We start from the raw sequence: 24,151 nt of genomic DNA on the forward strand, positions 1-24,151 counted from the left end.
AAAGGCTAAATTTCTAAATCTCCTAACGTGTTGGAGGTCCCCAAGACTACCCCTAGTTGATTCACTACAGGGATTCAGAGAATTCAGTATGTAGGTTGTACTCGTGGTTATGATTTATTACAGCAAAAGCCTACAAAGCGAAATCAGCAAGTGAAAGGCTCACAGGGTGAAGTCTGGAGGAAACCAGACATAAGCTTCCAAGAGTCCTCTCCCAGTGGAGTCACACAGGACGTGCTTCACTTCTCGGGCATCAAATTGTAACAATACATGCAAAGTGCTGTCTACCAGAGAAGCTTGTTAGATACTTGGGGGCTCATGGTTTTTAGTGGGGGTTCGTCACATACGTACCTTCTGCCCAGCACGTCTCCACATTCCAGACTCCCAGAAAGAAAGTAGCTGTTCAGCATAAACAAGATCGTGTATGCAGTTTCAGGACAGTGAGCCACTCATCAGTTCTGGGAATGGTGGGGAGTGTCTCCAAATTCAGGTTTCCAGACAGCATCCAAGGTCAACCTTTCAAGCTGGCCTTTCTAAGGATAGCAGCCTCTGGCCTGCTATGGTAATGCCTTTGTGTACAAATAGCTTATCTGCTTTCCTTCTGCTACACAAATCAGAGCAAAGAATGCTTACGTCTTCTCAGTAACAAATTTACTCAGATTTTATATAACACTTGGCAGGCTATGTGGGGAGAAGGGAAGGCAAAAAAGGATGTTGCATGTTGTGGAGATTACTTTGATTTTTCTCTACACCAGATGAGTTCTTTATTAAGCAGGCTCCACGCCCAGCATGGAGCTGATGCGGGTCTTGATCCCATAATCGTGATATCATGACCTAAGCCGAAATCAAGAGTCGGATGGATGCACGACCGACTGAACCACCCAGGCGCCCCCTCAGATGAGTTCTTTTTAATTTCTATATTAATCCATTACTGTTTGTCAAAACATTTGCAGGCTAATTGCTAAGCATTATTTTTAAAGTTGTACTCTAGGGGTGCCTGGGTGGCTCAGTTGGCTAAGTGTCCGACTTCGGCTCAGGTCGTGATCTCGCGGTTCGTGGGTTTGAGCCCTGCATTGGGCTCTGTGCTGACAGCTCACAGCCTGGAGCCTGCTTCAGATTCCGTGTCTCCCTCTCTCTCTCTGCCCTTCCCCTGCTCGTGCTGTCTCTCTCTGTCTCTCAAAAATAAATAAACGTTAAAGTTGTACTCTAGAAACCATACTGTGAGCTCTAGCGATCCTTTTCTAAGATATACCAGTTCCTAAAGACAACACATAGAATGGGAGTAAATTTTTGTAAATCATGTGTTTGCTAAGGGATTGTGTTTAGAATATATGAGGAATTATTACAGCTCAGTAATAAAAGGACAACAATAAAAAAAAAAAGAATGAAGTATCTGAATAGACATTTCTCTAAAGAAGATATACAAATGGCCAAAAAGCCCATAAAAAGATACTCAACATCATTAGCCATCAGAGAATTGCAATCAATGAAACATTGTGTCACAGCCACTAGGATGGGTATAATCAAACCCACAGAGAATAACATGTGTTGGTAAGGATGTGAAGAAAGTAGAACACTCATACATTGCCTGTGGAAATGTAAAATGGTATTCCTGCTTTGGAAAACAGTCTAGGGGCACCTTGGTGGCTCAGTCGGTTAAGCATCCAACTCTTGGGCTCAGGTCATGATCTCACAGTTTGGTTCAAGCTCCTCATCGGGCTCTGCGCTGACAAGTAAGGAGCCTGCTTGGGATTCTCTCTCCCTCTCTCTGCCCCTCCCCTCTGGCACTCTCTCTCTCTCTCTCTCAAAATAAATAAATAAACTTTAAAAAAAACAGACAGCCTAACAGTTCCTCAAAGAGTTAAACCTAGAGTTACCATATGATCCAGTCATTCCATGCCTTAGGTCTCTGCCTGTATCTAAGTAGAAATGAAAACATATGTCCATCCAAAAACCCGTATAAGAATGTTCGTAGTGACTTTATTTGTAATAGTCCCAAAGTGGGAACACAACTCAAATGCCCATCAACTGATGAATGATAAACTAAATGTGATATATCCATAAAATGGAATTTTACTTGGCAATAAAAAGAAATGAAGTAATTAATGGTCCATGCCACAACATGGATGAAGCTTGGAAACATGCTAAGTGAAAGAAGACAGTCACAAAGGACTGTATATCATGTGATTACGTTTATATGAAATATCCAGAATAGACAAATCCATAAAGATAGAAAGTAGATGAGTGGTTGACAGGGGCTGGGGGGGTGGAGGGTTGGGGGTGACTGTTGATGGGTGCAGCATTTCTTTCTTGGGTAGTGAAAATGTTCTAGAATTGATTGTGGTGATGGATGCACAACTCTGTGAGTGGACCAAAAGCTATTGAATCATGCACTTTAAGTAGATGAATCGAATGATGTGTGAATTATATCTCAATGAAGCCATTAGAAAAGTATGCCAGTTCTTGGGTGCTGGGTGGCTTAGTCGGTTAAACATCTGCCTTCGGCTCAGGTCACGATCTCACAGTTTGTGGGTTTGAGCCCTGCGTCAGGGTCTGTGCAGACAGCTCAGAGCCTGGATCCTGCTTCAGATTCTGTGTCTCCCTCTCTCTGCCTCTCCCCCACTCACACTCTGTGTCTTTCTCTCAAAAAAAAAAAAAAATAAACATTAAAACAAATTTTTTTTCAAAAAGAAAAATATGCCAGTTTTTTTTAAGATTTTTTTTTTTTTTTTAGCATTTATTCATTTTTGAAAGGCAGAGAGACAGAGCATGAATGCGGGAGGGGCAGAGAGAGAGGGAGACACAGAATCTGAAGAAGGCTCCAGGCTCTAAGCTGTCAGCACAGAGCCCAATGCGGGACTCGAACTCAGACTGTGAGATCATGACCTGAGCCGAAGTTGGCCACTTAACCGACTGAGCCACCCAGGCGCCCCAAAAATATGCCATTTCTTTTCTTTTTTTTAATGTTTATTTATTTTTGAGACAGAGAGAGACGGATCATGAATTGGGGAGGGTCAGAGAGAGTGGGAGACACAGAAACTGAAACAGGCTCCAGGCTCTGAGCTGTCAGCACAGAGCCCCACGCGGGGCTCGAACTCATGGACCGCGAGATCATGACCTGAGCTGAAGTCGGACGCTAAACTGACTGAGCCACCCAGGCACCCCAAAAATATGCCATTTCTTAAGAGAAGATAAAGGGAATTGTTATTTGTCCATTTTTATGAACAGCTGACCTATAACACTCAGGTATTTATTAGAATTCATAAGTTAGATTTTCAGGCATGATTTCGTTACTAACTGCATTGGAATATCACTTGTTCATTCTGCAGAAGAGTGATTAGGAAATCCGAAGAGAAATGACACTGTGTTGGGAATATTTGAAGCACTTTCTGCTTTATGTCTGTCAGGTGTCCAAGTTTAGCGATAAACCTCCATTTTCCTCATCTAGTACTTGGCTGCTGTGTTGTACTAGGGGGAGCTGAGGTGGGTCTCTTGGCTGAATGCTTTTCTTCCTAGGGGTCTCAATGTCAGAATGCTAAGGAAGTGATGGGCTCATCCATTTGCCCTGGAATATTACTAAGTCGTGTGGATTTGTACTGGGGTAAAGGAAGTGAGTTTTCCTCCCACTTGGTTTTGTTTCATTCAGAACTCATCAATTCACTTAGCTCTAACAGTATATTGTAGGCAAATCTTTATGATCTTACTGATGTATGTTTTTTGTATATTTTTCTGTCCCTTTCAGCTTATAGCTAAGGAAGGTGTCATTAAGAAATGCAGTCTGTGTTCCATTTAGGCTGGTGCTTTATGTTAGTCCTTTGTGAGTGTCTCAGAAAGGAATAGTGAAGAATTAGGACAACTTCCTCATACCTCCTGAGTCAGATTCTCACAGTGACTTCTGTTTTTTGAAGTATTGTGAACTCTTAGCCAGATTATCCCTCAAACTCATGTTCGGAGGCAAATACCAAAGTATATCCTAAAACCAAGTATAAACTGGCTGCCATTTTAGATGATTCACATCAGCGCTCCCCTCCTCATCACAAATAATTCTTGCACACACGTCAAGGGACTAGATGCTCTAACTCGGTGGATGATTCGGAAATAAAGAATACATTTTGAAATTCCCAGAGAGGACATTATTATGTGTCTTGAAACCTCAATGAGGACATGCCTCACTACAAAGAACAGGGATGCCAGTGAAGGAGAAACCCTGTATCCTGTTAACCAATCCACTCCTGCATTGCTGGACCCTTTCCTTACAGAAGCTGAACTGTGTGACCGTGTTGTGATAGGTCTTCAGAGGAAACGGGGGATCTACTTTTTTTTGTGACCTGATTTTCCGAGATCCTTCATGTTATGGGACTGTGGAGTCCTTTCCGTGACTTAGGACCAATGACCAGATGTGCTGTTTCTTTGGTGTTTCAGTGATCGATGATGTTCTTGTAAATCCCTTAGGGAATTTTAATACTGTTCAATCTGTATTTAAACGGTTCGATCTGCCAATAAGGAGTATGACCCTTGGCAGGAATTAATTTTGTATTTGTGAATGGCCAGTTAAGTGAACACCTAAAGAACTTCATAGAGCAGGCGAGCGTAAATCTCTCAAGCAAAATGCCTTGTCTGCTCCCTAAGTAACTGGTGCCAGTGTGCCAAACTGCAGAACTGCCATTAGTTTGGATATTTGGATGGTTTACTTCAGAAGTCGATTGTAATGCCAGCCTGGTATAGATCATTCTCTGTTTCTTCTGTCCTGAGCCTGTCACCCTGCCGAGTCCCTGTTTCTAGTCTTACAGTATCGTGAAGTACAAAACCACACCAGGCAACTGCAACCAATGGGCGTTTGTGGCAACAGGAAGAAAAAGTTGATAGAGGCTCATTGGTATTTGTTTTCTCTCTCTCCCATCTCCTGCGTTCTTATCAGGCAAAAGTAGAAGAGAAGATCCAAGACGTCTTCAGTTCTTACAAGTTCAACCACCTTGTACCAAGGTAAGCATTTAGGAGTTTGAGGGGATCTGGGAGAACACCCCCTCCTCTGTGAGCCTTTCTTCTTTCCTCCATGAGCCTGTTCAACCTTGGGGGTAAGTCTGCCATGAGACGGGTTTCTTGACCTTGTGGCCCCCTGGGTAAGCATGTGACCCCAAGCCCTTCCTCTGTTAGCGGTTTAGAGGAGACGCTCCCCTCAAGCTGAGCCAGCCCGTGTTACGTGGGGGTACCCCTCAAGGCCTGAACTCTGAGCTCTGAAGATGGGGAGAGGAAATTCATGTTTCTGCTGCTCAGTTGTGACCTGCTACTCTGGTGGTTTTCTTTCTCGGATTATACTTTGAAACAGACGTAGAGCCCAAGGGGGCAGCAAAGGATGGATTCTCTCGATGTATGCTGTGATCTGATGGGAGGATGGGCCGAGCTGCGGCTTCTCCCAGCCTGGCCCCTGTTGCTAAGCGTGCAGCTGCTCCCAGGGATTCAGTTTCTGGGGAGAAAATAAACAGCGCCGTTTTGCTTTCCTTGGCACTTAGCAAGTTAAAGTTTTCTAAGCAATTTGATGTCAGAGATTCCAAAAAGGGGATTATAAGCAGAAACTTATTAGTTAAGTTGAACCTTTATTTTCTCTTGTTTCTAGCTTATACCGTATCACACTAGAGCTTCCTGAGGTTCTTTCTTCCCTTTATTAGCATGCCTCTTCCTGTCACGAGTTGTTCCTCTAGAACCAGACTGGATCGCATTTCCAGCCATCAGGATGGATCAGTAGTCTGAGGCTGTGTGTGGCCATCATTTTACCTTAGTGACACAGCATGCTGTCTGGACCACCTCTGGGCCAAGGCGAGCGGGGCTGCTGGCCGATTAGCTGTAGGGAGCGGAGGGCAGGTGCCCCTGCCCAAGCCCCTGCGCCTGGGTGCCTTCACGGACTGAAGCGTGACACATGGTTCTAGCCTGAGTGAACCTTGTGGCTTTTATTCCCCACCATTGTAGTGTGCCACTATTTCCTTGAAAAAGAGATTTTCTTCTGGAAGTTCTGATGAGCCAAGGCAGAAAATCATTGGAAAAGGCAAATTGGAAAAAAGGGAAAGGCAGGTAGGAAGGTTATCTTTGTTTTTCTTCCCTGGGGAAAGAAAGAGGGAAATTACCAACTAATGAAAAGAGTGTTTTCCCGAACTGCTAAACTAAATCTCTGTGTTACCCTAAAGGTCAGGCCTCAGTAAATGAATGCCACAGCTGGAGATTAGGAAAGGAAGCTCATTTGTTTAGACAGCTCGGGGGCTGAAACTAATATAACATAGTATGTCACCTCTACTTAAATAATAAAATTTTTTAATTTTTTCTTAAGCCTTTATTTTTATTTTTGAGAGAGAGAGACAGAGTGCAAGCAGGGGAGGGACAGAGAGAGGGAGACAGAATCCGAAGAAGGCTCCAGGCCCTGAGCTGTCAGCACGGAGCCTGATAGGGGGCTCAAACTCAGGAGCCATGGCATCCTGACCTGAGCTGACATCAGACGCTTAACCGACTGAGCCACCCAGGTGCTCTCCCCGCCCCCCCACCCCCACTTTTTAAAAAAAATTTTTAATCCAAAGATTTTTTTTTTTTAATTTTTTTTTAAACAAAATTTTTTTTTCAACGTTTATTTATTTTTGGGACAGAGAGAGACAGAGCATGAACGGGGGAGGGGCAGAGAGAGAGGGAGACACAGAATCGGAAACAGGCTCCAGGCTCTGAGCCATCAGCCCAGAGCCCGACGCGGGGCTCGAACTCACGGAGCACGAGATCGTGACCTGGCTGAAGTCGGACGCTTAACCGACTGCGCCACCCAGGCGCCCCAATCCAAAGATTTTTTAAAGTACGTTTTTAAAAACATTTATTTTCTTCCAGATTTTTATTTAAATATGGTTTCTATCTTAGAATAATCTCTTAAGATATATTAAATGGAAAAATAAAAATACAGAAAAATATATGAAGTAATCTACCATTTGTGCTAAAGATAAAGCAGAGTATTTTTACAGAAAAGTAAATAAACAGCTGAAGGGGGCAGGTGGGCACCAACTCCGCCCAGTCCAGGGGAGGCTTCCCCAGAGGCGGAGGGACTTGGTGGTGGTGAGGGGCGTGATTGCTTTCGGTGGGTCTTTGTGTTTAGCAGTTGCTTCCCCGGTGACTCACCTGATTGGGCTGAGTCTCTGTCTACTGTCTAAGGCTCTGTGCACACATACATGTCCCCAGGGTCTCCAAAGGGACCTTTGATCGTTTGACATCCCTTTCCACCCACCATCAGAATAGAGCCCTGGGACTTTTCTTTTATTCTGAGGGGGAATGGGAGGTTACATAGTCTGGAAGGAAGAAGTTGTGTTTTGGAAGTGGTTGTGGAGGACAATAAAAACCATTAAATCCCCTGAATTCAGAGGTCTTAGGTCAGGTGTGGGTGGAAAACAAAAATGTTCCTCTTGGGTTTGGATCCTCTTAGAAAGAGAATATATCAGGGCTCTGGGTTTATTTCAGGAATCTGACATTTCCCATTTTGTCATTGTTGCCTCTAAAAATGAGTGTTTTAAAGGATGCCAGTAAACATTTCATTATGTCACAGCACACTAATTAATGTTAGAGATGTTAAATATTTTGCTGAATGGCTGAGTGAATGGTGGATATAAATCAATATATCAATAGAAGGCTAAAGCCAGATATCACGTCCTAGAACAAACTTCTAGGATGAAAGAATAAACCTGAAAATTTAGCAAGTTTTTAAAATATTCTCACAATTTCAATATTCAACGTTTTAGATGTCAAATGTAAAAAGCGTGACACAATGCAGGAACAAAGCTTCTTTTTTAGCTGAGCTGAATATTCTGTTATTAGCAATAAATCTAAACGGCATGGCTTGTTTGTCTTTGAGGTTATGATACCGATCCGTGTGATAGAATCGCACACACACTCAGGACCACTGACCACGCACAGGTCCAGGGATGCTAGGAATGATGCTGAGGGAGACATTTGCCTATTGAACCTTCCAGTGCCACAGCCAGATATCTACCAGATTTGGCTGAAGTTCAAGGCTGAAGCTGAATGTTGATCCATCCTACAATTATTCCCTATTCTATAAATGATTTCCCTCCTTCTCTAAAACTGTGAAACCTGCATCCTGTCCTAGAGTGAGATGCTTTCAACACTTTTGTTTGCCAGTAGCCTGCTTTCCCGTGAAAGTTAATTTTTCATTCCCCGTGGTTATTCTCACTATTCCACACACTTGTGAATTTACTCTTTTCCACTTACTACATTAGCTTTAGTGAGAAATCTGAGATGCATCAACTAAGCACACACATCTCTCTCTCCCTCTCTCTCTCTCTCTCTCTCTCTCACACACACACACACACACACACACACACACACACACACATTCACATGTAATTTTCCTCTTGGGAAATAGGGTGGTCAAGGCTGACCCAGGTTCTGCCCCTATTGGGCTCTCAGCCTCATGGGGGAGGTAGCCATTAAACAAACAAATGCAAATACAGAATTACCAATGGGATGAGTGTCAAAGAAGGGAACTGGAGGCTCTGAGAGAAGAACAGAGAGGATGTATTTTAGGTTGGGAAGTTAGAGAATGTGTCTGAGTCTATTCCATCTGCTACAACAATTTACCGTAGACTGAGTGGTTTAAACAACAAACATTTATTTTTAGGGCTGGGAAGCCCAAGATCAAAGCAGCAGCAGATTTGATGTCTGATGAGGGCCCACTCCCTGGTTATAGATGACCATCTTTTTACTGTGTCCTCACGTGGGGAAGGGGTGAGGGAGCTCTCTGGAGCCTCTTTTATAGGGTCATTAATCCCTTCATGAGGCTCCACTCCTATGGCCTAATCACCTCCCAGAGATGCCACTTCCTAATACCATCACACTGGGGATTAGGATCTCCACCTGAATTTTGAAGGGTCACGAACATTCAGTCTATAGCAGAAGGCCTCTCAAAGAAAGTGGCTCTCAGGATGAGACCCAGAGGGAGAGTAGGAGTTGGTCAGTTTGGGAGGTGGTTGGAGTGTTCCAGGCAGAGGGAACTTTGGAGTCCTGAGACTGCAAAGAAAAGGACACAAAGAAGGCAGTGGGACTGGAGCTTGGTGAGGGCATGAGTTGAGGTTGGAGAGAAGTAGGTAGAGGCACATGACGAAGGGTCTTGAAACCCAATGGGATTCAAGCCATAGTAAGAAATTATGTTGTATTTACAATATACAATTACATATATTTCTAAGTTCCTTTTTGGACAGCGGAACTGGACTCCCAATATCTTTAGCATGTTTACTTACTTGATCATTTCTCTTGTGTGTCCCCATCTCCTGTCCCCCTCTGCACAGCCACACAGGTGGCCCTCTCATCCACTTGGATTCCCTGCCCCGCCGCCCCACTCCTGCACAGAGCCTGTGTTGTTCTGCTTCACCTAATTGCACGGGTTTAGGGCTGACTTATTCAGGAAGGAAAGGGAAGGAGCCCTAGCTTTTCTGTTTTAACTCGTTACACAGAAAAGATTTTTGGAAGAGGTGAATTGAGAATAAAGGAATGGCAAGGGTATTAGTTTGTTAGGGCTGCTATAATGAAATGCCGCAGACTGGGTGGCTTAAACAACAGAAATTTATTTTCTCACCGTCTTAGAGGCTGGAGGCCCAAGATCAAGGTGCCAGCAGGGGTGGTTTCTCCTGAGGTCTGTCTCCTTGGCTTGTAGGTGGCCGCCTCCTCATTTTGTCCTCACGTGGCCTTTCCTGTGTATGCTCCTCCCTTGTGTCTCTTCCTCTTCTTATAAGGTCACCAGACCTCATTTAACCTTAAATACTTCTTGTTTTTTTTTCAAGTTTGTTTATTTATTTTGAGAGAGACAGAGACAGCACAAGTGGGGGAGGGGCAGAGAGAGAGGGAGAGAGAGAGAATCCCAAGCAGGCTCCACGCTGTCAGTGCAGAGCCTGGTGCGGGGCTTGAACCCATGAAGCCATGAGATCGTGACCTGAACTGAAACCAGGAGTCAGATGCTTAACTGACTGAGCCACCCAGGTGCCCCCTTAAATACCTCTTTAAAGACTGTGTCTCCAAATATAATCATACTAGGGGTTAGGGATTCAACATATGAATTTTGGGGGACACAGTTGAGTGCAAAACAGTAAGGCTCTTAGACAATTTGTGGCTGGCCAAAAGAAGTTGGATATATGACCCTTTAATTTAAAACAATCATAAGCCTCAGAGAAGTTGAAATTCAGTCAATTAGCATTGTGGCCCTTGAAGTTCTATATAAACCAAGAAACTTTTTTTTTTTCCTTCAAATGTTTATTTTTGAGAGAGAGAGAGAGAGGGCGAGTGAGTGCGCAGGGACAGAGAGAGAGAGAGAGGGAGAGACGGAATCTGGTGCAGGCTCCAGGCTCTGAGCTGTCAGCACAGAGCCCGATGTGGGGCCTGAACCCACAAACCATGAGATCATGACCTGAGCTGAAGTCGGATGCTTAACTGACTGAGCCACCCAGGTGCCCCAACAAAGAAACCTTTTGCAAGATTTTAGAGTAATCTATACATATCGGCATTAGCATGTATGTGGGTGCATGCCTCTGTGTGTGTATTTATGATTAAGTGGACAAAAATGAAAGAGAATAGTTTCCCTGGTGGAAATGCTTTCCGCATAGAATTCCTCTTTTCCTGCGTGTGGCTGGTCTTCAGATAAAACAAGCCAGAGGAACTTACCAGTTCCCTCCTGGTAGGGCTGCTAGGGCCTGGCTGTGAGTGAGGGTCAGCTAGGAGGGCGCTGTGGGGGAACCTGCCCACAGGGGCCAACCCAGTGCTGCATAAAAGGTGAGTGAGACTCCCTTCAATTAGGTGTTTCTGGGCATGTGAGGTTCCAAGTGTCCAGAGGCAGGATCCTGAAGAGTCAGTCAGACTCAGCAGGGAAGCATTTGCCCTTGATGTCTTTCGCTTTGTAGTGACTGAAAGGCCCCTTGCTTGTCAAGTGAGGAGTGCTGAGAAGACAAGGAAAAGAGTTTCTTCTCCAGGCTTCCTGTTGCCGTTTTCCCAGGAAGAGGAGGGATTTACTTAGGTGCGCGCCTAGGTGCCTAGTTGGGCTCTCTCAGAATCCTCAGTCCCACCATGAAAGTCAGCTTTGGCCGGTGGGTCTCCTCAGCGCGGTGGGTGTGAGCATGAGCGAGAGCTGACCGCTGAGCCAGTCTAGCCGCCCCTCTCCTTGCTGTCTCTGAGTGAACCTGAACTCCCCTGGAGGTTTATCATTCTTTTCAGTTGAAGGGACATATATCCAGGGAGAACAGTCTCATTAGGTCCATCAAAAAGTGTCCTTACGGTGCCTTTCTTCTTTCTTCTGTTCATTTGACAAACAGATGTTGAGAGCCTGCGCTGTGCTGGGCACAGGTGCTGAAGCCAGGTGTGAGCTCTCCTCGGAGTTAAGCGGATCGGAGTGGGGAGGCCTACTGACCGGGGAATCGCAGTACATGCATCCCTTTCTCACCTGGTCCCTTTCCCCCGCATTGTGCTCAGGATCACAGAACCTTCTTTACAGGAGACCTTTAATGCCCTCTGGCCTCCCATTTCCGAATGAGGTGGCTGGTGATCTCTTGGGCTTTCCCTTCTCACCTCGCTCTGTGGCTTAGCATCTCAAGGTATTTGGCGTATTCAAGTTCCCGTGACTGTTTCTTCAACAGAAGAGGGCTGACCTGTAGAAAACCCCACTGTGAGTCAGCCCTTTCCGAGTTAGAAATTGGGCGATCTGCCTCCACTTTCTGTATTTGCCCCCACCTGGCTTGGGGTTTCTCAGCCCGCCCTCACGGATGGCCTCGTGGACCCTCGCGGTTCTCCTCGTCTGCACTCCATCCTGCCAACCCCCCCAGCCTCACGGCCTGGGCCAGTATGACTGTGAGCTGTTTCACCAGTTCCCTGGTCTCGTTCCGTTCCTTCTCGTCCCACCCTCCTGGTCCTTCCCATGGCATCCGTCTCCCCGCTTCTGCTGAAGGGTCCCGTTGAGATTTCCAAGGAGCAAAGTGCTGTGACGGCGCCTGCCGTGTGGCTTCACCAGAAGTGGTACCACCGGCTCCAGTGAGGCCTTCACTACCTCCGCGCGCTCCTCTTATCCTCACCTCTTGTACGTTTCCTAACACGTTCCCCCAGTGGCCAAGCCACAACTCTCCCCTGCTCCTGCCCCTGACTCCTGAGAACTCCAGGTTGTCCCGCATGAGTTTCCTCCCCCCTCCCCCACTTCCAAGTCCTGTATTTGTCTAATTTCACACTCTCATTATGTCTGAGAATGGAGCATCCTTCCTTATTGCCAGACTCTCCTAGACTGCGCACCTAAGCAAATCCCTCCTCTTCCTGGGAAAGCAGAAACAGGAAGCCTGGAGAAGGAACCCAGGACTCTCCACCCCAACCCTCCTCCCTCTTCATTGGGGGTCTTTGCTGGTGGATTTTCTCTGGGCTCTTGCATCTTCAGCATCTTCGCTCTCAAGCATTTTTTACCTCTTCTGTGGCTGAACTACTTGCCTTCCCCCCAGTGCCCCATCAGGCTGCCACTCTGTTGTCTTTCTCTCCCACCCCCACCCCCACACACGCCACAGACACACTTAGATTGTGGGTTTGGTTTCCTGTCACCAGTCTTACCCCACCCCAGCCCATTCAGCCTGCTGCCACTCCTGCCATCTAGAAAATGCAGATCTGACCATGTCTTTCCCATGCCTAAAATACTTCAGCCACTGCCTTAGAATTTTTTTACTTGGGGGGCACCCGGGTGGCTCAGGTCATGATCTCGAGGTTCATGAGTTTGAGGCCCACGTCGGGTACCATGCTGACAGAAGCCTGCTTGGGCTTCTCTCTCTCTCTACCCCTTCCCCACTTGCACTTTCTCTTTCTCTCTCTCTCTCAAAATAACTAAACTTTAAAAAAAAAAGAATTTTTTTTTTTACTTGTCTTTTTTTTTTTGTAACAGCTTTGAGATACAATTCAGATATCGGATATCATAATTCACCCATTTAAAGTGTACAATTCAGTGGTTTTTAGTCTATTGACAGAGTTCTGCAGCCATCACCACGGTTAATTTAGAACATATTCGTCACCGCGCAGAGAAATTCTGTCCCCCTTAGCTATCCCCCTCCCATCCCTCTGTTCCCAGCCAGCCCCTGGCAACCACTTCAGCTGTGGATTTGCCTCTTCTGGACATTTCGTATAAACAGAATGATACAATATGTGGTCTTTCTGTGACAGCTTCTTTTACTTAGCATGGACTTTTCAAGGGCCATCTGATGCTTGAAGCACAGTGACTCCCATTTGCTCTTTGGTTTAAAGTCAAACTCCCCACGCATTTATAAGTCCTGCGTGGTCTGACGCCTCTGTACCTCTCCCGTCTGATTGCTCATGGCTCACTACCTTGTACCTCTGCTCCCACTGAACTGACCCTACACAAACGTGCCACATTGTTCCCTTCCTGAAGCGCCTGCCCCATCCCCTTCTTTTTGGCTGGCTAACTCATGTCCCGGGTCTCCTTCGTTTCTTGACGTAGTGCTGTGTCCTTTGGGAAGTTAGTTCTGATCCTCTGTGCCTTCCTGTGTGCTGCCAGAGCCCGTCAGGCTTTCTGTTTGTCGGATGGGGCCCCGGCTGCCAGTGGCTCATCTGTGTCCACCTCTGGACACAGGGCTGTAGCTCTGGGGAGCAGGGTCAGTGTCCACTGATCCGTGCAGGATGCTCGGCCCTCACAGAGTGGGCACTCCCTGAGTCCTGACCCTTGGAGCTCCTTGAAAGAGAAAGTGAGTCTGTCCTTCTCTTCTTCTTTGTGATCTGGAATCTGCTCTCCCTGCTCCCTGAACTCTCCTAAGGTCACCAGCCACTTTATCGTTTGTCCTCTTTTTCCTCAGTCTTGCCGCGTCATCTGCGACTGTTAAATACCTCCATGGAGGTCCCTCCTCCTGTTTCACCTGGGACACAACATTGCCTTTGTCCTCCTCCCACATATGCAGCGTTCTTTAATTCTCTCCTCTGGCTCCTCAGCCTCTGAGCCCTTAAGGATGGGTCCTCCCCCAGTTCAGCATACAGATTTTTCTCTCTGCTTTGTCCTCTACTCCTGCAGCCTCACCTGTCACCTGCATGCAGGTAAATGACTCCTAGTCTGTCTGTGTCACTTGGAGCCTTCTCCTGAGCCTCACATGTGTTTCCAACAGTGCGACTGATGTCCTCACCCACATAGACTTCCCGTGCCATACAGCCCACCTGCCCGTGGGTCACCATGGTGTTAAGCCCCGAGTGCTCTAAGGACTTCTACTCTGGTAGATTCTTGGCACCCGCCTTACCCAGTGTTCCCACCTCATCTCTCTCCACGCTTAGTGCTTTCACTCAGTCTACTTTGTAAATACATGTTGAACGCCTACTGCTGCCAGAAAATTTTTCTAAAAGCTTAGTTTTTTTCATTTTTTTTCTCAGCTCAAAGCCTTCAGGACTTCACCTTATACATGGCTAGAATGAAAAAGACAAGAAATAACAAGCATTGGTGAGGATGTAGTGGGAAAAGAACCCTACTGCACTGTTGGTGGAATGCAAACTGATGCAACCACTGTGGAAGACAGTATGGAGGTTGCTCAACATTTAAAATAAGAAATACCATATGATCCAGTAATTCCGCTACTGGGTATTTACCCAAAGAAAGCAAAAAAAACTAATTTGAAAAGATATATGCATCCCTGTGCTTATTGCAGCATTATTTATAATAGCCAAGATATGGGGGCACCTGGGTGGCTCAGTTGGTTAAGCGTCCGACTTCGGCTCAGGTCATGATCTCGTGGTTCGTGGATTTGAGCCCCAGGTCAGGCTCTGTGCTGACAGCTCAGAGTCTGGAGCCTGCTTCAGATTCTGTGTCTCCCTTTCTCTCTGTCCCTCCCCCACTTTTGCACCCCCCCCCCCAAATAAATAAACATTTAAAAAATTTATAATAGCCAAGATATGGAAGCAACCCTGAGTGTCCATCAATAGATGAATGGATAAAGATGTGGTATATATACATAATGGAATATTACTCAGCCATAAAAGAAGAATGGGATCTTGCCATTTGCAACAACATGGATGGACCTAGAAGGTATTATGCTAAGTGAAATTAGTCAGACAGAGATATTGGTGATAGATGGTAGCTTCACTTGTGGTGAGCACAGCATAATGCATAAACTTGTTGAATCACTCGGTTATGCACTTGAAACTGATGTTAACATTGTGTGCCAACTATGCTTCGATAAAAAAATAAACACAGTTGAAGTGGAAAAAAAAAAAAAAAGAAGAAGAAGAAAACCTCCAGGGTCTACCTTTGCCTACTAAAATTGAGTGGAAATTCCTTAGCTGGCATCCCAGACCCCTATAAAAGGGCTTGCATTGCCTTTTTGGCCATTTGTCCTTTATTCCTAATATTCAGGCCAGATTCCCCCACACCTCTGGCACACTTTATACCTGTGCTCCACCATACAGTGGCCATTTGCCTACCGCAGCTATTTATTTATTATTTTTTTAAAAAAAATATTTTTTTTCAACGTTTATTTTTTTTATTTTTGGGACAGAGAAAGACAGAGCATGAACGGGGGAGGGGCAGAGAGAGAGGGAGACACAGAATAGGAAACAGGCTCCAGGCTCCGAGCCATCAGCCCAGAGCCTGACACGGGGCTCGAACTCCCGGACCGCGAGATCGTGACCTGGCTGAAGTCGGACGCTTAACCGACTGCGCCACCCAGGCGCCCCTCCCGCAGCTATTTAAACTTAAATTAACTAAAATGCAACAAAATTTGAAATTCATCTCCTCAGTCACACTGGCACACTTCATGCGCCCAGTAATCGCTTGTGGCTGGTGGCTGCTTGTTGGATAGCACAGATACCGTTCCCTTCATCGCTGACCAAGTTCTTTTGGACAGCACTCGTCTGAACCTGTTCATTTCTTTTCCTCCTGGCTACTATCTCCTCACCCTCTCTACCAGTAAACATTTTTTCCCTCTACCGTGGCCACCCGCCTTATACTCCTCTTCTTCCACACGACCTTTCCTGATCGTTCCTTTCTTAATGAGATGCCCCCAGCCCCTGGATTTAGAGCCTTGGTAGTATTTTATCTGTTTCCTTCATGAAATCTACCCATTTGTTTTTTATATTGTAGCCACTTGTGTCTTTAAGTCATTTCCAGTACTGAACTGAGAGACTTTCTGAGGTGAAGACTACATTAATGGCTTTACTCTGAGCATGGTATGGTGGGAGTTCAATAAACAATTTTTGTTTTATTTTATTTTATTTTATTTTATTTTATTTTATTTTATTTTATTTTATTTTATTTTATTTTATTTTATTTTATTTTTTTAAGTTTATTTGAGAGGGGCATCTGGATGTCTCGGTTGAGCGTCCAACTTCAGCTCAGGTCATGACCTCGCAGTTCGTGAGTTCAAGCCCCGCATCGGGCTCTGTGCTGACAGCTCAGAGCCTGGAGCCTGCTTCAGATTCTGTGTCTCCTTCTCTCTCTGCCTGTCCCCCACTCAGGCTCTGTCTGTCTGTCTCTCTCTCTCTCAAAAAACAAAACCAAAACAAAAAAAAAACTCATTAAAGTTTATTTGAGAGAGAGAGCGTGCATGTATGTGAATGGGGGAGGGGCAGAGAGTGAGGGAGAGAGAGAGAGAGAGAGAGAGAGAGAGACCATCCCAAGTAGACTCTGCACTGTCAGTGCAGAGCCCGACTTGGGGTTTGAGCCCACGAACCATGAGATCATGACCTGAGCCGAATCAAGAGTCAGAAGCCTAACTGACTAAGCCACCCGGGTGCCCCAAACAGTTTTGGAATGGATCACCTAGAAAACAGAACAGTTCTTTTTTAATTTGTGTTATCAGTAAGCACAGGGGATGTCTTGCCGTTCTGTTCTTTTTTCATTCCTTCTGTAACCACACAGGCCTCTTCTGTGAGACCAAGCGAGAAGTGTGGCCCCCTGCAGCCCCTGTCCTTTGCCCTGCTCATGCAGGTGGCCACAGGAGGCACATTCCACCTTACAGGCCAGTGTTGCTGACGTCAGTGCCAAGGAGAGCGGCTGGCTGCAGAATACGATTATGATCCCCTGGCCAGGGCAGTGGGTCAGCACGCAGGAGGTGGAATTTCGGGGAGGGAATAACAGACGCATAGCTGAGGGGCAGGCAGGGTATGAACGACCCACCTCGGAGAAGTGACCCCAGAAGAAATGGCTGAAATGACAGAGGCTAACCAAGTCAGGAAAGTGGTGAGGCTCAGATTGGAATTGCTTACAGGGTGGGGAGCCACAAGATGTGTGTTCACAGTGAAACCCTTCAGGAGCTTTCTGGACGGTTTGTCATCGCCTGGCCTGTGTATTCACTGTGGCTTTTCACTTAGCCCAGAGTCACCTACCGTGAAGGAGAGGAACTCACCCAGAACATTTGCCAGCACGTTTTCAGATGTGTTAGGGACATTCAGGTGCTGGCCGCCTCTCTCTAGTTTCGCTACCCTTGGGAGCTGAAGGGGATGCTGGTTACGTACTTGTTGGTGGTAGGGGGTGGGGGATTGTCCCAAAGCTGGGAGTGTCTGTGTGTGCACACGTGTTCTGTAGCGGGGTGGAGATTTTCAAGCTCCATGTCTTTCCAGGCTTATTTTGCAGAGGGAGAAGCACTTCCATTACCTGAAAAGAGGCCTTCGACAGCTGACCGACGCCTATGAGGTAAGTATACTGCCCAGGAGCTCCGTCAGATGGTCAGCCAGACAGTCCTCCTTTTTTCTGTTGGAATGTAAAACACCCATGGCCTGGCCTCCTGCAGAGTCACTCTTTGTACCACGTGGCTGTGGCAGGAAGTAGGTTCATGGGGAGTGGGGAGCCTGGGCCACAGGGCTGGGACTCCCACTTCTGAAAGCGCAGAACCAGGTCTCTTCCAGTCTTCTCCTCCCCACCCCCCCACCACCCCCAACCCAAGGACAGAGCACCCTAGATGGGGTGGCGCTTTCTTGCACCGTTAGATCACAGTGAGGGGTTCTGGTGCTTTCTGCTGGATGCCCCTTGCCAGCTAGCTGAAAGGCAGTTACCTGTCCATCGCTAATCCTTTGCCCTATAAGCCGATCTAATTCCTATGCTGGCCAAAGGATCAGCATATAAATCCCATCGAGGGCTAACGCAGTTTAGCACTATAAAAATGCCCACGCTTAGAGTGCATTTTAAATCCCATTCCTCAGAGGGTTCTACCGAGGGGCCTCAGGGGAGGGCAGTGGTGGTGGAGGAGGTGGGGGGGAGGGTGTTGGGAAGGTGGCAGGCAGAGGACAAATGTCAACAGGAGGGCCCCAGTCTTTCTGCTTTACTTTACACACAGCAGCCTTGCTTTTCATTTGCTTTTTATATGGGGGTCTACATTTGATTATTTGCAGCAGGGATTGTCCAACTGAAATGCCGGTAGACCCAAGCAGGTGGCATAAATACGAGAAGTGGGCGGGTGGGAGGGAGACTGAGGCAAACCAAAGGCCCTGTGCTTTTCCTCTGTTGCTGCCAGGTGCTGCTATCCAGGAACGCAGACCCAGGCTTGCCAGATATTTCTCTCTCTCTCTCTCTCTCTCTCTCTCTCTCTCTCTCTCTCTCGCTTTTTTCAAATGAAGCCAGATTTCTGTGTGAATCTCCCAATGCTTAAATGTTGCAACTGATTCTAATTAAAAAAACAACATGCTACAGGGAACAAGCAGAACAGGTCCCCGGGCTAGACCTGGCCTTGGCGCAACATTTTCAATCTTTGCTGTGAGTCCTCTGTAGTTAGGGTGCAGTCAGCCCTGATACAGTTAATACCGTACCAGGGAACAGTTGAACAGAGGGCTGAAAGCTTACCATGCCTTATCTCATTTAATCCTCACAGCTACTAGGTGAGGTAGGTGAGTATTTCTTACAGATAAGGAAACAGGCCTAGGAAGATTAAGTCATTGCTCAAAAGCACATAACTGTAAGCGGAAGAGCTGGGACTGCAACCCAGACAGGCCAGAACCACACCACTTGCTCCCCAGGTGGCAGCCTCACCACAGCCAGAATGATCAGCACATTTATGAGGGGGGCAGCTTGGGCCACTGGAAAGAGCACTGGTGTGGGAGTCCCAAAAACCTGACTTCCTGTCTCAGCTTTGACATTTGATGTCTTTGTAATCTGGAAAAAGTTCATCTCTCTGGACCTTATTTATATACTTTTAATCTGGAAAACTGAAATAATAATACTACCTTCCTGCCTAGCCTTGAATGCTCAGTACAGGTTTGTGGGTTGAATCAGGATACAAAGCTGTTCACATATGACCTTGGGAAGCCTTTCCCAGCCCCCCCAGGCAGAATTAGGCTCTTCATGTGCTCCCTCAGGATTCTGCTTCTGCCCATTACAGCATATACCGTCATTCAGGTACATGTATACATGTGATATGTGCCATCTTGTTCCGTAAAGCGATAAGGTAACTTGTGCTTAAACGCATCTGTCCAGAGCCCTCTTCCTCTGCAGATAAACACACACATTCTATATCCGAAGAACCTCAACAGTAGGAACTGAATTTTATTCATTATTTTGCCCGCAGTATCTAATGCAATGCTTGGCCCACACAAGGACATGCTAAATATTTGTTGAATCAGTGAGTGAGTTAATCCCAGGAAATCCCTTTCTGAGAGTATATATCGACTTGGGTCTGCACTGAGAAAACAGCATCACTTAACTTCCCGGCATGTGGGCACTCCTCTGCTCAGCCTTCCTTAGGTGCCTATCAGGGAAGGACCCAGTGGGGGCAAGGTAAACTTCTTTGTCCCATTGTCCTTTCTGCACATGTGTTCATTTCAGCTGCTGGCTGGGGCCACAAAGCAAAGTGTCCTTCATTCATTTATTGTTCATAGGGTGCCTTCCTCCCCCTTTCTAAGCTGCTGGGGTGAGACAGATGTTGCCTTGTCAGCAGCATCTTGGAATGATTCTGAACAAGGGATGTGTTTTCTCCCCTGTGCCTTTCACAGTGTCTGGATGCCAGCCGCCCATGGCTCTGCTACTGGATTCTGCACAGCTTGGAGCTACTAGATGAACCCATCCCCCAGATGGTGGCCACAGAGTGAGTCTGGCTTCAGGGAACCTGGGCTGTTCTCTGAAATTCTGTTTTGAGTTGGGGGGTTCCTTGTGTTTTGTTTCTGTTTTATTGATTTTGAGTGAAAAACACATCATGCTACAAAGAAATCCTTGCCCTCCTCTTGACCCCAGTAACTTCCTGAAACTCCTCCACTCTAGAAGCCTATTGTGAGCTCGTGGGTAGAACAAGACTTTGAACTCCCAAGAGAAGGATTCTGGTTTCTTCTGTGGCCTTTTCTTTTGGCTCTTGCTCTGGTCTTGGAGAAAATTCTTCATCATCAATTCTGAGAGACGTGATTTTGCTAGAAAGTACAGTATGCATTTGAATAGCTTCTGTGAGGAAGCATGTGCCAAGCTAATAAGCAAAAATGCCTTTGCCTTTCATAAACACCTCCATAGACATCCCCCTTCACCAGTGCCTGGGGGATAGTGTAGCTCTTGATGTCCTAGATGGGTTACACCCTTGGTGCCCAAATGCCTTGACTCAGAATATTCTCAAACTTCTGATTTATGAGTAGAGATCTAAGCAACTAAGATTCTTCCCAAACTGCTGGTGCAGATGGTGTTCTGGGAATGAGTGTGGCACCTCATCCCTAGAAGCTCATCACAATTTATACTTTAAAGAAGAAACTTTAGGGATACCTGGGGTGGGAAAGGGCAGCCAGGAATGGAATCTAATGCTCCAGGTCTCACTGAGAATAAGCACGTTCCCTTGGAGGCATCTTGAGTTCACCTGCTCCCCTGGTGCTCCTGAAGGAGAGGAGTCTGGGAGGAAAGGCCCGCGAGCCAGGTCCGTTTTTCCACAGCACCAGTGACAGCCGTGCAAGGGTGCGTGCAGGCTAGTCCAGGCCCCCCCCCCCTCTAGTCCCCCTGCCCCTGCCTGGGGTCACACTGTCAGGTCAGAAGAACAGAACCACACATTGTCTCATTCGTTCTGCCTTAACAATAACCTCTCATTCTTGCCTTCCTGGGCAGGGTGTCTTGTGATGACTATGGATAGGGAAGATAATGAAGAATTAGACCATTAACCCCTGTGATATGTACGGAGCTTTCTGAGAGAGAGGAAAAATATGCATTGTCCTCATCATGCGGCTGCTGCAAGCCTGGGTGCTTCTGGCTCTGGAAGTAGAATTGGACACAGTTTCTGCAATAACAGGAATTTAATTGTCAAAATAAAGGCCCATGTGTTTTTGAAATACCAGTTGGGGGTTGTGGATTGTTTAGAAAATTTCTCCCCCACACATACACAATCAGGATGCACACTAGGGGAAATGCGAGAGTCGTACACGAGAGAAGAAAAAAAGCGATGGAAGATTCTGGAAGAGGGAAGTATAGGTGGGCCCCCGAGGAGGACGTAGTTGCTGAAGAGGAAGCACTCAGGTCAAACTGGGGTCAGCATCGATTTTGAGTTTCTTTCTAGGTTGTATACCTAGTGTTTGATAGGTGAGACTTTGCTGAGGAAATAAGTGTCAGAGCAGCTCTCGTGGCAACATCAGGTAGGAAGAGAGGGCCCCCTTGAAAGGGCTTTTCACAGTGAACAACTAGCGACAACCTAAACATCAACAGTAGGGATGTGTTAAAGTGTATATGAAGTTTAAGTAAAATATGGTACAATACATACAGTGAAATACTGTGCAGCCATTTAAAAACTTGACGATGTTAATTGTACTTATTATAGTGGTCATTTCACAGTATGTACAAATACTGAATTGCATATAAGTATATAAAAACATATAATATATAAATATATAATATATAAAAACATATAATATATAAATATATAATATATAAAATATATAATATATATAATACATATATATGATATATGATATATAATATATAACCAGCCATATATATGTATGCGTATATGTATATATGGCTGGTTATATGCATAGAGAAAACCAGAAAGGTATATACACACTTGGCAATAGTTATTTCTAGATGGTGAAGTTAAAGGTGAATTTTCTTCGGTTTTTTTTCCTAAGCCTATTTCCATGTTCTAAAACTTTATTTATTGTTTTCGTACTTAAAAGAATGTTTTAAAACTAAAAAGCTACTTTGTTCTAATTTCACGAACCAGTTGGTAGTGAATGACTTAAGAATTTCTGCTTTCACAGCTGCCTTAAAATCTTTACGTGTGGTTCTTCTGATTTAACAGACTTTTAAAGAATTACTTAGGCTTTCCAACAACAATGTATTTTGTTTCATGCCTAGCAGACAGTTCAGTCTAGGTCCAGATAATATCTGTTATCAACAGAGCCTAGTAGCTCTGACCTATAAGGAAATGAACTATTTTTAGTAAGATAGGATAAATCTTAATGATTTCTGTAAAAATGCTGGGATTTTTAAAAGACTCTCTGATATCGGATGTATTTTGCACAGAGAAAGGAAATGCTTTGAAAATATGGTCAGCTTTCTGTCCCCTTCTTCTTCATATAACTATTAAGGTGCAGAGTTTAGCTCTGGAGTTTTATTATTTTCCTGCCCTTTTCTTTCCCCACTCTGCCACTTAGCGCAGGTGACACGCACATACACACACATTTCTCTCTCCTATTTCGTTCACCTTTGCGCTTCTGTTTAGGGAACAAGATGGCAAGCTGAGTTCCCTCTAGTGGACAAAATCACTTTCTCAGCTACTGTGACTGTTAAGAGAAGCCAGCAAGACCAGGTTTTTACTGCTGGTCTCAGATCTTTCAAAAACAACATATTCATAGGTAGGAACGTAGCCTGCCTCTCTAAGAGGTTGTGTCCACAAATTGATATGTATGTTTACCTGAAATAAATTGATATTTTGGTACCAAACTAAGTACATTTGTTAATGATTTTAACGGAAGGAAGGAAGCGTCCTTTAATGAGAATCCCATGCTTCGTTATTGAAAAGTACCGTAACATAACACACAGAGTAAAGTGAAATCACAGGGAGACCGCTGCATTGTTGAAGTTAGTTTTCTAGCTTCTATAAGATCTAAAAATTGTCTTTAACTTCATTGTTTTAAGACTTTTCTGCTTATGAAGTTTTTCCAAATGTTCATTAGTTTAAATTTTCGTGTGTCACTGTTTTGCTATTTCCCCTTCAAAAAGTTATTCGTAGCTGATCCCCTGAATAGCTCTTCAAATATTTTTCCTTTTAATTTTTAAATGTAATTTGTTGCCTTACCTTTCTGTGAAGGTACCTTACCTAGTCCTCTGCGTTCTGGGCTTTTTTTGGCCAGGTGCTCCTGGTGTCGAGTAGGTAGAGGAGGGCAGGGGTGCTCCCAGATTTCCTCCACAGGTCAGTTCCCACAACGAACAACCACACAGTCCAAAATATCAGAGTGCCAAGGTGGAGAAACTCTGCTCTACAATAACCAACTTTAGACTTGACCTTACCTCCAGAACAGCAGCTTCCAGAGGATGACTGTGCTTGATAGAGTCAGACAATGTGTCAGACTCCATGGGCGGCTCCCGCCTCCTGGAATCGGTGAGAAGCCTGTCATTTCCACCTGCTCACTGCTGTGCTCTGCTAGGGAAGGAGCTCTTCTCTCCCTCGTACTAAGCTGGAGTTGTTTTATGGTATGAAATTCAGAAGCCTTAGTACTAGAGGAAGCTGGATGTCCATGCATCCATCTTCTATTGGCATCTCCCCGCAAGCCGTCCTGCTCAAGGATGACCATTCCTTTCCCAAAGCTGTGATCTTTCTAACTTGTTCTCGGCCTTCAGTCTGTCCATGGTAACCTACTGTGGTGCCGAAGGTTTTCTTAAATCTTCTCTAAATTCTGCTGCTGCAAACTAGCTTCAGTGTTTGTTTCTCTACCAGAAAGTTTGCGTACCTACCCTTTGTATACCTGAGGTATTTTTTTAAACTTAAAAAAATTTTTTTTAGTATTTATTTTTGAGAGAGAGAGTGATACACACAGTGTGAGTGGGGGAGGGGCAGACTCAGAATCCAAAGTGGGCTCCAGGCTCTGAGCTGTCAGCGGAGAGCCCGATGTGGGGCTTGAACCCACAAGACTTGAGATCATGACCTAAGCCGAAGTCAGATGCTCAACTAACTGAGTCACCCAGGCGCTCCTGTATACCTGAGGTATTTTGCTGGGTAGCTTCCTCATGGTGGTG

General features: G+C 45.6%; 1 protein-coding gene across 1 annotated transcript in view; it reads left to right on the forward strand.

Moving 5' to 3' along the window:
- Positions 1-24,151, forward strand: part of FNTB (farnesyltransferase, CAAX box, beta) — a 67,065-nt gene that overhangs the window by 10,179 nt on the left and 32,735 nt on the right. The window contains exons 2-4 of the mRNA XM_003987734.6: positions 4,916-4,980; positions 17,590-17,662; positions 19,951-20,042. Of these exons, the coding sequence (XP_003987783.2) occupies positions 4,916-4,980; positions 17,590-17,662; positions 19,951-20,042 (230 nt within the window). The remainder of the gene's footprint in view (positions 1-4,915; positions 4,981-17,589; positions 17,663-19,950; positions 20,043-24,151) is intronic.

Source organism: Felis catus, chromosome B3 (assembly GCF_018350175.1).
Source record: "Felis catus isolate Fca126 chromosome B3, F.catus_Fca126_mat1.0, whole genome shotgun sequence".
Taxonomy (NCBI): Eukaryota; Metazoa; Chordata; class Mammalia; order Carnivora; family Felidae; genus Felis; species Felis catus.